The sequence below is a fragment of the Triturus cristatus genome, chromosome 10, assembly GCF_964204655.1.
Source record: "Triturus cristatus chromosome 10, aTriCri1.1, whole genome shotgun sequence".
NCBI classification, from domain to species: Eukaryota; Metazoa; Chordata; class Amphibia; order Caudata; family Salamandridae; genus Triturus; species Triturus cristatus.
In genome coordinates, this window is record NC_140593.1 from 1,143,453,418 (window position 1) to 1,143,472,170 (window position 18,753).

The 18,753-nt window shown below is 44.5% G+C and overlaps 1 protein-coding gene across 4 annotated transcripts in view; it reads right to left on the reverse strand.

The window, feature by feature from the left end:
• UBFD1 (ubiquitin family domain containing 1) overlaps positions 1 to 17,905 on the reverse strand; it is a 47,715-nt gene extending 29,810 nt beyond the window's left edge. For 2 of the 4 annotated variants that reach the window (XM_085629492.1, XM_085629490.1), the window contains exons 1-3: positions 17,776 to 17,905; positions 12,166 to 12,435; positions 8,266 to 8,474 (exon numbers count right to left, since the gene is read on the reverse strand). In XM_085629492.1, coding sequence (XP_085485618.1) covers positions 8,266 to 8,474; positions 12,166 to 12,418 — 462 coding nt within the window. In that variant the 5' untranslated portion in view covers positions 12,419 to 12,435; positions 17,776 to 17,905. Of the gene's footprint in view, positions 1 to 8,265; positions 8,475 to 12,165; positions 12,436 to 17,769 lie in introns of all 4 variants that reach the window. The other 2 variants (XM_085629491.1, XM_085629489.1) reach the window with 1 other exon arrangement.
• Positions 17,906 to 18,753: the final 848 nt, after the last annotated feature.

Sequence of the window (18,753 nt, forward strand, 5' to 3'; positions counted from 1 at the left end):
AGGAGGAATTATGTCATAAGCAGGAAGACAGTCTCAAGCTTGGTGGGAAAGACAGTTTAGAGTGTAAATAGGGGGCACAAGAATGAGTTAAGTTGACTTCTGAGGCTATTCTTCTGTCCCTCACCCCCGCCCAGTGTGTGGCACACAGCCCACAACAGTTCTCTGCTGGTGAGGAGGCTATATGAACTGGGGGAGAACAGGGTGGCTGCCAGGACTGGTGATGCGCAGCCCGCAGTGGGCCTAATAAAAGTACTGCGGCCTGGAGAGCCAAACGTTGCAGCCTCAAGGCCTGGGACTTCAGAGTCTTCCATGTGGCGGCGCCGAAGAGCTTACCCTTCAGGAGACTTGTCGGTGAGTGGATGGCAGCTTACGAGGTAGGCTTGGTTTGTTGTATCGCCCAGCCTCCCACCTCCCTCCCTCCCTCACACTCAGTGACTGTTGGCCCCCCTGTGTGAGGTGTCTGAGGAGTGCAGGAGTACCGCTTGTGTCCCGATTTCGTCGGGAGAGGAGGGGGCCTGGGAACTTCCTACTGTGACTTGGGGCGTGTTACAGAGGCTCAACTGGTGGACTGAGCGGACGGGGTTGGGGTAGGGTGGGTGGACGGGGCCTGATGTTACATGGTGAACCTATGATTGGCAGGGGAGACCGTTCAGTGATGCCCCGATTTCCCCCCCACCCGGCAGGGAGCACGCACAAACAGACATTGGGGGTCACTTTTGAAGGTTCCCAGTATGCTTGCTGGCCCTAGAGATACAGGCCCAATGCCTTGTGGGTGGGTGTCACCATGGCCCTGAGTGCACTTAATCCCATGTGTTCCCTCTCTCATATTGGACGTGGCGCCTTTGCTGCTCACATCACTGTGACCGGGTGTGGGAGTGGAGGTGGTGCATGAGTAGATCCTGCTGTGTCTGGGTCGAATGGGGCAACGTGATAAGCGCCTGGATAGCTACTGGCTCGTTCACTGGTGTAGGGTGCCTGTGGGGTTCCCCTGGTGGTCAGCCCATGGAGAGAAATAAGCAGCTGGCTCCCCCCAGCGGAATACTATAGAGCAGTACACCACCGCGCCCCCTTCCCACAGCGGCAGACAGGACAGGCTGGTCAAAAGGAGGATCCTGGTCAGAGCAAGTCTGCTGAAGAACCATCCAGTGCGAAGTTCTTTACAGCCATACAGGGGTCCAGAGTGGCCCTTGAGGGGAAAATAGATAAAGTGGCACTAGAAATTAATCTCCTCCGTGCTGACCTTAGAAAAGTGTCTCACAAGGTTTGAGTGGAGGAGGACTCCAATGCTGAGCTTCAGTCCAAAGTGGCCACACCGAGGAAGAAAATAGCAGTGGTCACCTCCAAATCCTTGATTCTAGAAATGCGGGTCGAGGATACCGAGGGCAGGTCATGTTGAAATAATGTTCGTCTTGTTGGGCTCCCGGAGCGGGACAAGGGCATGTGTGAGCGCTGGATTTGGGATGTACTCAAAGCTGCTGGACTATGAACTAGGTTTGCAATTGAAAAAGCACACCAGTCACTATAGCTCCCCCTAGGCCCGGGGCACCGCTGTTGTGCAGATCCTGAAATATAGGGACCGGGATTGAATACTTCTGGCTGCCTGGGAAACAGACCCTGCCCAGTTCGAGAATTATCGATATCCATTTATCCGGACAACAAGGTCTGAGCTCCAGGAAGGGCTTGTTGGAGGTGAAAACCAAGTTGCTCCCAATCAGTATCCGCTACATGCTCCAGTATCCCTCTCGACTGAGGGTCCTCTCGTGTGTCAAGTCCCACTTTGTTTGATACCCCGGAGATGTGTGGTGATGGCTAGAAACATGGGACAAGGTACAGAGGGATGGGGCAGGACACAGACGGACAGGCACTGTGAGTACTCTGGGGTCCCGCAGTCCCAACTGGAGGTTGCACGAGTCTTCAGTGATAGACGACCCCTTGCAGTCTAGTGGTGACAGCCCCTCCAAGGTGGCTATTCAGGGGGACGGAACCATGGCTTTGGTGCCCCTGGATTCTGTGATTGGTGCCCCTGGATTCTGTGATTGTTGCTGGAGGATCTGCGGTGGCCTCAGAGCAGGCAATGGAGTTGGGAGATGCCAATGTCTGAATTCTAATCCTTTTGATGTGCTTTATATTATCCCTGTGCACCTTTTCTTCATGTTTTTCCAATGTGCTCTATTTGGGGGTTGCAGGGTGCTGTTCATATCTTGTTCCTAGAGTTGTGCATAATAACAGACTTCACCATGTGATGTGTAGATTTATATTATTGTTTGCACTGTTCTAGTGGTGGTCACCATAGGCTGACCAGCTGTGCATCTTACGATTGATATGGTACTGTATAATTTGAGGGGTGGGGGGTTGCTACCTCCATATTAGTGGTAGGCTACAGTTTTGGGTTCACAGTTTAGGCTGTGGGTCCTGGCAGGGAGGATAACAATGGATGGGCAGTATGTGCTGTTAGGGTTGTTATGCTGTGTATCCGGGGTGAGGGGCGTTGAAAGGGGTTTACTGTTTGGCTCTCCCACAGGTCATCGGGTGTTGAGTTCTAAACGCAGTGCACCAAAACTATTATCTGGTTGTCTATTGTTGTCCAGAGTTCTACATGATGGTAATGACTTAGGGTGGGGAACAGGTTGGGTCAACGGCGGCGAACACCCATAATAGTATGGCTGACTGTACAAATATTGTAATGTGGAATGTTTGAGGCCTGAAGGAGTACACTAAGATATATGGGGTCCATTATTTCCTATGGTGCAACAAGGTGCAGATAGCCTTTCTCCAGGAGACCCACCTCATGGAGGAAGAAGCTCTAAACCCTCTGAGGACCCTTCATTGCTCGCCAACTACAGACCGATGTCCCTGCAACCATTCCCGACCAAGGTCTTAGAGAAAATCATCAAAAAACGACCAAAAACTACAGGACACCACTTAATCTGGTTTAAGATCCAAACACAGCATGGAAACTGCCCTCATCGCTGCCATGGAGGACATCCACACGACTCTGGACAGAGAAGACACGACAATCCTCATTCTTCTGGACCTCTCCCTAGCATGACACAGTATCCCACCCTATCCTCATCCAACGCCTAAACAACATCAGAATACAAGGACACGCACTCCAATTAATCTGTTCCATGATGACTGGAAGGACCCAATTAGTCAGCCTGGCACCGTACACCTCTGATACCTGCTTCCTCATCTGCTGAGTTTCTCAAGGATCATCCCTGAGCCAAACCCTCTTCAACGCATACATAATCCCTCTAGACAGCATCATCCGCTCTCATATCAACGTCCTCTCCTATGTAGATGACAGACCTGGATCAAGTTCAATACCTGCATGACTGAAATTGTCCACTGGATGACGACCAACTGTCTAAAGGTGAACACCGACAAAACCGAAATCGTAATCTTCAGGAAGAGCACATCACCTTGGGACTCCACCTGGTGACCCACAGAGCTAGGACCAACCCACCCACACCAAGAACCTTGAGATCATCAACAGTAAACTCAACATGACTACCCAAGTCAATGCAGTCATCCCCCCTCATGCTTCCATAGCTTGAAGACGCAGAGGAAGATTTTCAAATGGCTTCCAATCACCAGGTGAAACCCATCATTTGTGCCCTGGTCACAAGCATGCTAGACTATGGGAACACACTCTATGCAGGGATCAACAAAAACTCACCAGAAGGCTGCAGACAATTCAGAAATCAGCAGCCAGAATCACTCTCAGCCTGTGACGCTGTACTCGCATCACACCACACCTGAAGGAACTCCGCTGGCTCCCCATTCACAAACAAGCATAGTTCAAACTCTTCACCCACACTTTCAAGATACTATGCAACACAGGCAGAGCATAACTCAACAATCGCATCTGCTTTCACAAACCTTCCACACCCCCCCCCCCCCCCACTCATCGGACTTCTAAAATCCCACACATATGGAAAACAAGATCTGTTGGTTGAGCCTTCTCCTACGTCGCTCCTAAAGCATGAAAGGACCTTGTGCTGGACGTAAGAGCCTCCTCCTCACTTCTTGAATTACGCAAGAAGCTGAAGACCTGATTTTGAAAGTAGTCCCACTAGGCCCTAGGTGTACCTACACTCACATCTGCTCAGCACCAGTATACTCTCCCGTGAGATAGTGAGCTCTACAAATCAGCATAACAGAACAATGTTTGTTGGGGGTGTTACCGCTGTAATGTTGCTGTGGATGCGTGACATTGCTTTGTAATGTTGTGATGGTGCTTGCTTTTCACAGAAGAGATTCTAGGGGCGGCAGCAGGACCAGGAGATTAGCAGGAGCTTTCAAGTTATAAACGTCCTAACTTCTACCACGTAATTTACAGCAGATGCAGACGTACACATAACCAGCATAAGGCTATGGTTCTTAAACTTCCATTTGGAAATAGCCTTAAACAGTTGAGAATGACATTCTGTTGGGCCAGATCTTAAACAAACTACTGAAGATGGCATGCCTATATACAGTTTTTACAACACACACAATTATCCAGTGGTAGCTCTTTTGATTGACCATGTTGTTCAATTCATTCTGCTGCCAGCATCTGCTTTGGCATGAATACCAAACAAAAATATGGAAGTATTCCTTAATGTTCACAAACATCTTAACATGCCACCTACCAGATATCACATAACCATTTACAGCGCTCAAACATTTTAATGACCAGGATGCATGTGGGATTTCTGAACATTTGCAACAAGGACCACAAGGTTTCTAGTTTGCTTCATTCTACCTACCTCCTGTGCCAGCCACTAAGCCCCAATTACACTATCTTTCCACTCTTCCAACTGTTTGCATCAAAAGGCCAGAGAAAGGCCGTGCCATGCAAAAGGTGTGCAATGCAGAACATGACAAATATGATTTCCAGCATTTAACTTGCAGGGCATTACTTCGCATGACGTTACCACGCAGGTAATTATCACAAAGGCCCCCTTTTGGTACTTTAATACACAGGTATGAATATTTTTTAATGACCTATGTAATTATTTGGGGGTGGGGGGAGCGTAGAGGAAAAGGAAGGTATGCTGTTTTTGGGTAGGTAAAGAGAATAAGGGATTTTGGGGGTTGGGGGTGGAGGTAAAAGGAAGTAGGGGTTTTTAAGATTCAGGGGCAGGTAGAAGTAAAGGAAGGTGAGTTTTTTTTGTTTTTTTAGAATTCAGGGGCATGTAGAGGTAAGAGGTTTTTTTTTAGGGTGCAGGATAATATAAAGGGAGGTAAGAGGTTCATACACTTCTGGGGCAGGTTTCTAGGGTTCACGGACAGGTAGAGGTAACTTTTTTTATGGTTCGGGAAAGAACAGAGGTAAATGTCCGTTTGGGGGAAGTCACCCCACAAAATCCTATATATGAATATCAGACATTACAACAACTTTTCGGGGTAAAGGCATGCAGTTTGATGCCCTGTATAGAATTACGAGGGTGCTAATTACGTCTGATGCAAAAGCCTGAAAACTCTTTCACAAAGTTGCAGTTTTCAAGTGGTTTCTACGTGTCCCTCTAAAGTAAGATCCAACTGCATGAATTCTCAAACAAGCCTCAATTTATCAAAACATTACTAGACGTTGCTCTCAAGTCAGATGCAAGTGCTTCAAATGAACTTCACAAAGCTGAGGGGCACGGCTCCAACATAAAAATGTGCAAACACACTTGTCACTCTACTACGTATTTGTTTTCTATAGATTAAGTATGCCAAAGCTGGGTTATGATGAGTGGTCAATATTGCAACTTTCAGAAATGTTTTGATCACTATGTCAATCAATCAGGGATTTGTGAAGCGTGCTACTCACCCGTGAGGGTCTCCAGGCACTTTTGAGGCAGGGGAGGGGGGGGGGGGGGGGGTGTAACTATACAACACTTTTGATGGCATCCTAGTATACACACACAAAGTAGCGGTCACTGGTTAGGTCAAGTGCCTTCAACCTTATTTTAAGCAAACAGTTTTTTAGAGTGGGATTTTACTTGTGTGCCAATAAGTGCATTGACAAATTAGATAGATATATATATTTCACTCTCAATATTTTGTGAGGCTGGCAAGAAATTTGCTAACCTGAACCTGCTGTACCTCATATCGTTACTGCTGGTCTCTCTAGAGTCTGATACCAAAGCTTTGAAATTCATCCATGAAGCTTAAGTACCTCAAGAGTTTACTAGGTGTCCCTCTAAAATAAGCTGCAAGTGTTACAAATGACGATCTAAAAGCTGAGGGTAGTGCTACTTCTAAATATAACTTTGCATACACACTTTTGCTATTTCAATGATTTGTGCACATTTTCCAATTAACAAACGAATATGCCATGGCTGGTTAATTTTCGTGTGTCAATACTGCAGATTTTAATACATTCATTGATTTTTGTGCAAGTGAGACAGCCTTCTACAAATACCAGTGCCTTCAAATGTGTAACATTGGGAGGGGAGGGGGTGGGGGGTGGGGGGGGGTGGGTGGTTATTGTTTTTTTGCTGACATTTACATGTGTACAAGCAAAATACAGTAACTCAAATTAGGGCCTTTGATGGCTGAAGTGAGCTGATCTAGTGACTTATACGGTCTTCCATAGTGGGAGAGGCATCATTTGAGTAGCCCAATGGCTAAAGACGGCGGTCTAATTGCCCCCTGGCTTGCCAGCCTATGGACGACCTGCCATCCTGCAGGCTGGTAGGACAGCTAAAGCTCCCTTTAGGCCAGACCCCAAAAGAGATAGGGAGCTCGATAGAGTAGACCCCTCATGTAGGTGTTTTTAGTTTTCTCTTCCATTCACTCAACAAGATTTTTCCCGAGTCAAGCGCTGAGACACTTTTGAGACCCAGGCACTTATTCCAAGTTATACTACAGCCAATAACACAACACTTATCAGTGCCTCAAGACAAAGCTGTACACTCCAAGAGTACACAAGCACACTGGTGTTAGTTCCCAATAAAACAATCAGCGTAGCCCTGACTTGGGGAAAGCAATATAGGTTGCAATATATACTGCTATGATGAGATTGTTACCACAAGTCGTGCTGATACTCAGTTCTAGAGAGAATGAACTACCTATGCTTGCTACGATAACTAAAATGACCATCTAATTCATACACAAAAATAATGATACACTTGAAATACGTCACTGAATGATTGTCAAAGTCCATCAAAATATATTTAACACAATCAATGCAATGTACATCAAGGTTGAAATTATTACTGCAGTTCGCCTATGCAGGGCATATTGAGCGAAAGATATTGGGCATACCCGTAACCTATGGATAGATTATAGATCAAAGAGTCAAGTTGGAAGTGAGAGAAAGAGAAAAAGAGAGAAAGAGAGAGGATATTTGCGGGGAGAGAGTCTGAGAGAGAAAGACTGACAGAGAGAAGGAAAACATTCAAGAGAGCAAGTGAGAGTGGCTTTCCTGTTAACTGGTACAGAAAGCTTAAAGTCACAGGTGTGGTGAACACATAACTTTTCTCTCAATTGCTCTGTTCCAAGCAGGTCAAGGGAGAATCAAACGAAACATCGCAAATATATTGCAATTTCAATCTGGAACTGTTGCATGCACTTAGCTGTAACTTTAATTGCTGCAAAGAGATTAGGCCCACAGACCCAAGAGAGGTTTGTTAAATGAATCATCACCGAACTGGGATGCAAGAACTTCTGACATATTTCTTGGATACTCAAGATAAAATAATCCTAGGTGAGAAAAATGATAATCCTACAAAACTTCCTGACTTGTAGCCCATATGATGCACGCAAGGGTGAAGATTCCAATTTAAGTCTTTGAACGAAAAATATTGGAATAAAAGGCACACATTTCTCTATTAAATACATGGGTGAAGTGAAAGGGATTTTCAGAATTTGAACAGGAAACAGTATCTTGACTAAAGGTGGTTTAAAAGAAATTATGATACACATCAGTGGTGATGGTTGGGGCTGGGTTTCCGATTCATGTGGAGATAACAATGTAGGGACCCTGAATTATTCCACGTTTCAATTTTTATCAGCCTATATTCCTCCTCCCAGAAATCACCTAAAGAACAGAAGCATAAAACTGGGAACAGGAAATCCCCCAAATATTACAAAGTGGTCATCAATGTTTATGTGTTACCCTAATAACTCGTATGATCATCTATTGACAACAGTAACAGAGCATTTTTTTCCTCACTTCAGATGCTTAAAATACGAAAAGGTCACAGGACTGCATCAGAGTTTGAACCATCAGACCTCCAGATATTGTCTGAGACGCTAGAGGAAGTGAAGCAATCAGCAAGGAAAGCTCACCTTCTGTCTACAGATGGGCTCCTTCTTGCTCTCTTCGGCCTTCACCTCCTCCTGAATGGTCTCTTTGGGAGTGTTTACAGCTAGAACGTCGTTTATGGTGGAACCCACGACCATCACCTTTGCTCCGTTGGTCACTTTGAGCTCTCTTAGAGTTTTTTCTTCTGAAACTAGTCCCTTAAACATAACTTTCTGCATGGCAGGCGGAAGACCTAAAGAAGACAAAACAGCGTTGGCACTGGGAGCATACAGAAAATCCAGATCAGAGGTTAATTCATAGACTCAGTAGTTACTGTGCAGTATCTAGTGTAAGGACTGTCATTTGTCAACTATGCCCTAGATCAATAGAACAACTCTACTCAGATTGGATAGCTAGGTCACGTATTCCCTTTGTGCACTTTAAACTCAGTACTGTGGGAAAGCAGTCCAGGTTTAATAATGAAGGGGAGTAAATAGCACGTGATAACATCGATGATCCGTTGGTGTAATACCTTCACAGAAGAAATTAACTTATTCACAGTCAAACAAAAGTAAACTACACCTTCAAGAAAACAAAAAAATCCATCATTGTCTAGGGACGTAAGAAAGCCCCATATTTTTTTCTCGCTCTGGAATGTTCAATTTGTAGAAGTTGGACCCGATAACCAGTATGACCTTATGAGTCTGGACTCATTGCACCATGGGGATCTTCAGATCATGATTGAGGTCATCCCAGTAGAAAAACTTAAACTCAAAAGGGATTCCATTTTGTGCTATGGATACAAGCTCATGGCTTTGTACAACTGATGAGATTCTAGCCCTCATAGGATAGTCCAATACCCATTGACCCGAAAAGCACCCACCTGCAAAAAGGTACCAACCTATGAAGTCTCTGATGCAGTTTAGGGTCTCCAAAGCTTTGGTGTTCAAGTAAATGATAAGTATTGGTCCAGTCACCAGCATCTGGTTCAGGCTACAGTTTACAGGGGTCCCAAAAACATTTACAGACTAAACTAAGTTTTTTCGATTAAAAGGAGGAGGGACTCAACATGGGGACATATACAGTAGTGGGCCTGCACAGCTAGCTTCTAGTTAGTGGAGACAGTTACATTAGGGGTGCTCATCATGAAATATATTTGTTGTAGTATAAACGTTCCAGGGGTATTACCTACTGAACCCAAAGGTTTCCTCAGTTTTTTCCCCGGGAACTGTGCTTTTAGACTAGGGCTCAACCATAACTTTTGGCAGTTTCCCACAACCAACAGAATTGATCCCAATGCTTAGGGTGTCAAGTCTGAGGACCTCCTGCTTCTTGTACAACTGAGTAAGTGTTAATATTGGTACTGTAAGGGTTTGAGGTGGGTCAGGACAGAAGTGCATGCTCATCATCTCTACAGAAATAGTGCATTTCCACAACCCCGGTTATTCTGGTTTTCGTTCTTTTCTTCTCCAAGCCACCCTGTATCTCTCAGCTCCTAACCCACTTCAGACTGGTTTGTTGGGGGGGGGGGGGGGGGGGGAGGCCTGGGGGGTGAAAGTGCAAGGGAGTCCAACATTGGAAGTACTCCATTCAGATTGTGTAAAATAATTGCCTTTGTGGGAACAGAGCGGCCTTCTTTCTAGCAGGAACACCCCAGCTCTTCTTCAAGCTTCAAGTCTTTGACAAAGTCGTAATCTTTCAAACGCACTAAGTTAAGTCCCCAGAGGTCATCGTAACTTAACAGTCAAGGAAGAAAGCATAATTCAACCATTCCATTGCATTTTTCAAAGCTTCAAACACTTCTACAGCCCTGGAGACCTGCATAATTTCCTCTTTATGCTCAGGTGTCCCAGGGATCTGGGGCAAGCAATCATAGGTCAGATTAGTTTAGACGAGTCAAGGTGACTGTTTTTTCAGGATGAACCACCGCTCAGCACAGGCAACTGTTGAAGCACTGACCAACAAAAACAGATGAGAAGGGGCAAGGATTAATTCGAGCCACAAAAAATCTACTATATTTAAAGTAAGCAGGCTGGCTGCCTTCTCCACTGGTTTCAGGAGGAAATTCTATGGAGAAGTATGTGCACGCTAACATCTCCACGTAGGACACGGAAAACCTCCATGAAGGACAACCAACATCATGTGCAGCAACCATATGCGTCCCCATCTCTCACTCAGACCAGAGGGATATAGATATGAACAGAACTCTTGAAAATGCAGTTTCCCCATGCCTTACACATAAGGAAGGCAAGGGACCAAAGTTATGGGCACCAGGCTGGCCTTTAACAGAGGACAACCAGTAAGCTGTTCAGCCACATGGGTTCAGGTAAAAAGGTTTGTGCCTCATATTAAAACAGATTAGGGGAGTACACAGTGGATGTCCACCTCCCTTGCCTGCCTCAGCTCTGATGGCCAAAATTAAAGAAATAGATGTATCATGTCCAGTGGACATTCACAATTTGTAGAGTATGGTGGTGGCAAATAAGGCTTCAATAGAAAACCAAACTATATAACAGCATGGGTGCACATCTCTTCCAAACATTGCAGAGAAATTTCGTCCCAATACTGACCCATGATGCATAGCAGAAATCCTCACAGTCTAAGCACTGGAAAAGTAACAGTTTCTAATAAGATAGTCTAGTAAACTGTAGATTACAGATAACTCATACACACAGGGGCCATGACATTCAATGAGATGAGGCGCGATAAAGAGAGTGACACCGTCATTCTTTTCTTTCTGATAGAATTGGCGATTTAATGCCACTAATTGATGAAGTCAACATTAAATTGCACACATAGCCAGTTTTTCAAGTGTACTCCAAGATTGTCCTAGTCATCTCAAAACGTGGACTGACCGCTTCTCCAAAACAAGCAATCTGAAAACACATGCAAAGTTTTAGTGGTTGCCTTTCACTACGTGTTTGGTGATCTGAGGATTCAGAAGTCATTTGTAGAACTCGGCATTGAGTGATACTTTACAAATGTGGTTTCCACTTATTTGAGATGCAAACGCACGTTTCGTCCAGGGCAGGATTATATTAGAGATCCACATTTCCAACAATTTAGTTTGTGAATTATGCTGTACAGTAATAACATGAAAGGCAAGACTCAAAAGAAGAGCGTGGTACACTGCACAATTCAATATAATTGAAGATTATGGGCAACAGGCTTCAAAAGAGGCGTGCTATGCATTACATAGGTCAGTGTAGTGGAAGAGGCAGGCTGCAGTACATGAGTGAGGTACATTAAAACAGCAACATTAGTGCACTGGAAATTCATCATAGGTAGGATGCAGGAGAAAAGTAAAACAATGGTGCAGTGAAAAAGCACTGAAGAGGTCGCAGTAGTGAGATGTCATGGAAAGACAGACTGCGGGACACGAGTGAAAGAGCAAAAAGTATACAGAGGTCAGTACTGCAATATCATGGTATAGTAAGCCACCGTAGCAGAAATGAGAGGCGCCTCCAAAGCAGTATAAAAGTGAAAGGTAAGAAATATCAGAAAGAGGTACTGGTCATGACGGAGGTGCATTAACATAGTAGGAGAGCCAATATAGTGGAGTTGTAAGTCTAGCCTGTAGCTTATTCTTAGAGCTGTTTATAGCACAAATCTTGAATCGCATGGGAGTGACAGGTCCGAATGGAGGTGGCTTAGAAGAGCAACATATGGGTCTACATATTGGCATACTATAGGTAGAAGTACAAATTAGGACTATTATGCACTGAGACAGGTGTGTGTGGTGGTGCTCTTTGAGCAAGGTCCTCCTAGAACCCATAGTTGTCTACATTCCCCCATGGGCAGGGGTGTGAAAAGGGATTAATAGTCAGTGTGTGCATAAAGACTGCATGAACATACAGTTACTACAATAAACAAAGAAATCTACTTTGTAGTAGTGACCGCACACATGCACTAGTCTCCTGTCTTTAGCTTGGTTACATCTTTACCTGTGAGAGAATGGATCTTCTGCTTCAGGCTTGCTCCTGTGCTGTCCATCGGAAGTTTAACATCATATTTATTTTTGTTCCAAATAATCTTGAATTCAACAAGTTCCTTGTCGCCCTCCGTGTCTCCACCATTACTGACCGAGGCCTGGGAGCTCTCGCCATCCGGCTGGGCCTGTGCGACCTCCGTGAGTGGAGTATTGCAGTCTCCGATCTCACCACAGCAGTGCTTGTCCTTCTCTGCATCAGCTTCCATTCCCAGCTCGTCACAGTCTGCCAAGAAACAAACATGTGGAGATCAGGACTGGGGAGATTTATGCCATCACATTCTGAATGGATCGCTCAGGGATACAAAAAAGAACGGTTTACAAACTACTACAAATTGAGCCCCACCTTTACCACGTGTTCTGACACATTGCTGCATGTAGCCTTTTCTCATGGAGTACATTTTAGAAGTCTGTGCCGACTCAACAATACCTTGTCCCCGAAAGTTATGACTTTTAAAAATCACGAACACTCTCAAACGGACAATTAGCAGGCCCCTGCTACCAAATTAACCTATGGCAGCAGGACAGACTACATTCATGGAATGTACAATGGCCGTGCTAATGTTGTATGGTTTACATTTTTTCAGTAGGAACTGTCAGTTTGTTTGGACAACATAAACGTGGAGATGGTGCTTGACTGATTCCATGCACACCCTCAGGATATGTTGGCCGATAGTCCTGCTAGCTCACAGTGCCTACATGATCACCCCTAAAACTAGTAAGGTAATCAATGGTTTGGGCAACCTCATAACATGACAACCCTGACTCCCCAAAGAATCTTGGTAACAGATCTAGAACCATTTTGCTTAGTCACTCGTGCGTACTCAGGAAGATATACAAGAAATACACAAAGGAGCTTTTCAATATTTATTGTAACATTGTGATTTTTGTATAGAATGTATGTGCTGCAATGATTAAGACAGAAGCAGATGAAAGTGATTAGCAATATGAGGACAGTGAGACACCTAACCTAGTTGCCTAGGGCGGATGTTCCACCAAGAATCCCCTACTGGATGATCTAACTCCCCATTACCTGAGGGGAGTGTATATAGGCCCGCCGTATTGGTCACTAGTTGGACATCCCTCCTCGCAGAGGGTAAACAGGAATCGGCTGGACTGAGACTCTGACAATAGCAACCTCGCAATGACCGCAGAATGCTCCTCTAATCTGAACATAGAAATGTGTGTGTATTTATAACAACAGTATCCATGCTTCGTGTCGAGGCTTCAGCCAAGCTGACATTGTTCATTCTCCTGTGATAGCCATGTCACCTCATGAATGAAGAACATGCAACAACATTTGAACAATGTGTGTTCAGGCCTTGTAAACATTTTAAAAAGTTTGTGACAGTCTACTTACGCAGAGGAATATTAAGCAATGTGATTTCAGAGAAACTAATCTTGCGCTGTCACGCAAGCAAACATGTGCCAAAAGTCATCATGTGGTAAAGAAGTCAATTTAAGAAAAGTGTTCATGTAAAATAGCAGTGTTACTGGCCAGGCCTAGCTTAGCCATGTGACACTAAAGGAATTCAGTACTAGACCACATCAATACAAAACTCTCCTAGCATGCTAGCAGAACTTTTAGTTGGAGCTAGGAAAACAAGCATAACTCTTTAAAACAGCCACGATGCCAGTGTAGATTTTACACTTTTCCCATCTAACAGAAGGCTCTTGAGTACTTGATTAACAAGGTCACCAAATACAGACCAACTAGGACCCTCTGCTCAAAGTTCCACATGTTTAAATGTGTGAGGGATGGTTCAATAGATTTCCTTTTGGGTCGCGTCATCATGGGCTTAACACTAATAACGCTGACATCTCAAGAACCTGTACATCTGCTAATATTAACATTTCTCACTTTATACAAACAAACCCAAACACACCAAGCTCAGTGACAAATTGTGGCCTCAAAATAAATTGATAGTGTGCTGTCAAATGTATACAGTCCATGACTCAGTGAAACTCAAGTGGAATCACAGTCATGGCCGGTAGAAAAGTAATCAAACTATTTTTATATCACAGTGAGATAAAAGGCACAAAAACGTGCTAACATTCATAAACTCAGCGTGGTGACACATAGGACTAGACTGACAATGAGTTCCAGAAATGCTCTTGTATTCTAACACCTCGGATCTAGAAATGTATACGCGAATGTGCCCTTCGATTAAGTGTTCCTTTCTGTTGTGCACCCATAGTGTTTCATTAAAACTTTAAGGACTCTGAGCCAGGGCAACAGCACTTCCTGGTAGACATTTCCAAAATGGGCAAGAGATTTCTTTGTACTGGAGGGACAAGTAAGATTAGTTTTTAATAAATCTGGATTCATTGAGTATTCTGTGCCCCTCTTAATAGACTGAAAAATCCCAGGTGCACACTAGCAAATTGGCGATGTATCAAAACACAAAGAAATGCACTCTCTGGCTAAAATAAAAAAAATTAAGATAAAATATCCATGTTGTTCGCTCTAATAATATGCACTAAAAGCATGAAATAAACATACCACACTACTCTCTCTATACTGCGACCAGTAAGGTGATTATGTAATTTTTTTTTTTTTTTTTAATGAAGGTCGATGATAAACAGAAAAAATAATTATTAGATCTGTGGTTAGGAGTGAGTTTTTCTCGTCAGGCAATATTTTTTATGAAATACTGACCGGAGTGTCACATGCTTGAAGGAGGCCTGTGGTGCCAGAGAAAAGTTTAGCAGAACTGGTTCACAAGACAAAAACAGCCATCACATGCATACAGGCATGGAAGAGCTCCACTGGTACCAGTAGACGTTCCCTTTCCTCAGACTGCACTCACTGTTATTACTGTCATCTAGAGCTGGGCATCAAAGCCAACTTGAGTAGTTAAAAAAAAAACTACTGACACAAGTGTGAAGCTTTTTCTTGTGGTCTTTGCGTAGTCCGTGATCACTGGATAGTGTCATGTGTGGGTTCTGTGGCTTACAAAAGAAGCCTCAAAACGACCAATAAAAGTGCAACCTAATTGGATAACCATAGTACACTCTTTAGGGACTTGACTTTTCTATGTTTACCTAGGAGGCGTTACGGGTTAGAAAAGGAGATAGATCTTGACAGTAAATAACATTCTATTAACTGAATGCCCAGTCAGTATGATACATTTGAAAACGGGAAGTATGAACTACCGCAATCATTGTTCTTTAGTGTAAAATCGACTTGCTAGCTTTTAAAGACCTTTGATCTGATGGCCTGGTATTTGAATTGACTGGGGTAACTAAGGGACTGATCAGGTCTTTCAGCATGGTTTACAAAAAATGTTTTGATGTTTCAAGTTAGGGGGACAGCGTCTTCAAACATAAAAGGATATGTGTAGTATTATTGCTATGATACGTCCTGTGTTCTGTTTCAGTGGCTCTGGGTACAAGGTAAGACCCACTATGGGAGCTGAAGCCTCATCTGCTAAGATGTAGTGGCAAAAGTAGAAAAATAACGTCCTTGAAAAAAAACTTCATCATCCGAACAACAAGGGTTCCACCCAGTGAAGCCAATGGTGCAGTTCAGTGCTCCTTCAAAAGCCAGTTAAAACCCCAACTGACATTTAGTCTTTAGAGCATGGGGTGGATATACCAGCAGATCAACTAATTTTTTAAGCCGCCTCAGGTACCTCTATTTAGGTGGCCTTGTGTCTTCTGGTCGCGGTCAAATTTCAATTGGCGGTCGCACCAGGCACATGCCAAACTTTTTCCCCATTTTCCACTGGGTATTGGACTTTAGGGATTAATCATGTCTACAAACTATATCTCCAAATGCATAAAAGATAGAGCGATGGTTTAAATTGTTCTCTAAACAGGATTACCTAGCCCAGTCAACAAAACTAGACTCTACTCTGAGGGTGTGCAGGAAAGAAGACATTGTTGTCCTTCCAGGACTTGGCTAAGAGGTATGGGCACCCTTGAGGTTTGGGCCAGTTGGAGGTGGAGCCGGTTCACCAACTCAGCAAGACAAAAGGACTGCGCAGCTCCATAACCCAGGTGATGGTTGTTGCAGTCTTTCTTGCTTCCGTTGTCTAGTTAGACTGCAGGAGTCTTATGGCTTTATGTGCACTCTTGATAAATTGAGATGTTCTCTACTCGGATTCTCCTGTCAGCTGGGGTCCTTAGATCTAGACAACTCCTCTCAATGGCAATCCAGCTTATTTTCTCAAAATGAAGGTTAGTATCGCCCCTCTCGGCAGATAGCAGCTTCCTCTAAAAAGTTAAATGTATCTTCAGCTTCCAAATGAGAGTTACTATCTAGCAGATGTTTAGTGCCAGGCAACATGCCTGCTTTGCGCTGGTGTACAGAGTACCATGGAGATTTATTTTTAACGTTCAATTTATTGGCCCAAACGAAAAATACATACGACACTTTGGGAGCTCAGGAGGATAGGCTGACCAAACCAAAGTGTTGCTTTTCAGAAGTGTAAAGGATCCTTTGGCGGTGCATCCTGTTCTTTGCATGTTAAATGTCGTGGGCCACCAGATCGGAATATCTAAGATCAGAACTTTCGAATTGGTTAAGGTGCATATGTGGATTGGATTTCCTTCATGCAAGGGCCAGCAGAAGGGTTGAGATTGCAAGGAAACAGCCAGCAACACTCGAAGAAGGGAGCGTGCTTAACTATTGCATGTTGAAATCTAGTCTGCGTTGGGGGTGGGGCGGAGGATTGACACTGGCACCTGCAAGTTGCCTTCTCCACTATGAACAACGTACAGCTTGCGGAGATACATGTTGTCCCATCATGTACAGTGCTCTAAATGAACACAACAGCTATTTAACTCGTATTTTGGTGAAAGACACACCGTCACAATACATACACTATCTACACATGAAGACAGACAGGGTAACCTTAACTAGGAGGGAGGCTTTTTAAGGAGAGAGCTTGAAGACTGTCCCCATGGAGGTTCCACATAAAAAGACCTGTGCCAGTTTCCAAGTAGGAGACATGATGGGGACAGTGCCGCTGTTACTAAGGTACGGGGCTTCCCTTTGAGTGACAGCGATCACGAGAATTAGACTCTGCTGTTAAAACAGGAAAACAAAAGCTAGATATGGATTGACGAGCTCACATTTGGAAAATCAAAAGGTAGACCAGAAACAAATATAGAAGGACAGAGTTGCAGCGCTTTCCCCTGAGTATGCACAGGAATTATGAGTCAGCAATACAGCGCACAGAAAATGTTATTTAATTTAGAGGTGGTTTGTCGCAATCTCTGCCATCTTCCTTATCCTGAAACATACATTTCCCCCAACACCTCTATACATTGGTGCATTTCCAAAACGTCTCGCCTTCAGCTTAGTGGAAGAGTCAAGCTTACTAATGTAACCAACTATTACTTCATCTGTGATCAATAATTACTGTTGACAGCCGTCAAGGACCAACAGATACATATTGCCGATTCCTTGTTTCAGATCGAAAAAAGAACTGATTCAAACGATAAGCATCGGTATGACAACACCAACATCTCTGGAAACACATGGGACTGATCGATGAGACTGACTACACTTCACTCGTGCCAAAGGCATTAGAACTACCCGTCCACTACTTACACTGACCGTCCGTATTCAAGCCAACGTCAGTTGTCCGTTATTGATCTTTCTACGGAACACACTTGTCCGTAAAGTCAGCACTTCCGGGTCGCATTACAGCCAATCCACTGACTGAACATATTCTAGAAGTTTTCTCCAGTGGGCGGGACTTGCAATATGTAAGATAGCCTAGGATGGGAGTATTGTCGGCACGTCAGCCAATCACATGGTTTGCATGGGATTCCTAGGAGTTGATTGGATGTGGAGTCAGCACATGCATGCTGCGTGTAAACAATGACGGGGCTGTCCTACGCCAGTCGCTAGACGCCACGCATTGTGGGGTATACTGAGTTAGTTGCGGACCTGGCGCTGACAGCTCGTCGCAGCCATATAGGTCGTGCTTCTGCTATCTACGATTCTGGATGGGGCGAGGTGGTGAATGCGGCTGTGCAGAGTGTTAGCAGCAGTTTGCACCAAAGTTATCCAAAACGTGTGGGAACTTTTTTGGTAGAAAGAGCGTGAGCCTAAGTTTTCGACGACAGATAGCCATTCATTGTAGTGCAAGCAGCTGGGTGATCAGCTGTCAGCTGAGAGTTGACAGCTGGTGACCTCACCGCTGGTACATGTGCCCGGGTAGGACACAAAGGCGCGCACACATTACGGTGTCCGCGCAAGGACACACAATGTAAAACACAACACATCCTCCTCCTGTGGGAAAGGGAAAGAGAGGGGGGGAAGTAGGTTGAAAGACAAGGAAAAGAACCGAAAAAATATTACTCACAAACGAAGGGGCAGATTTATGTTGCACTTGCGTCACTTTTGCGCCGCCGTTGCATCACTTTTGTGACGCAGCAGCGGCGCAAATCCTGCGCCATGGTGCGGGGTATTTACAACGTGACGCACCTGGGAGATGCGTCACGTTGTAAAGCCCTGCGCCACATGTAGGCGTTCCAGGGCAGTTGGGGGCGTTCCGGCGCAGGTACGCCTCCTAAAAATGGCTACAAG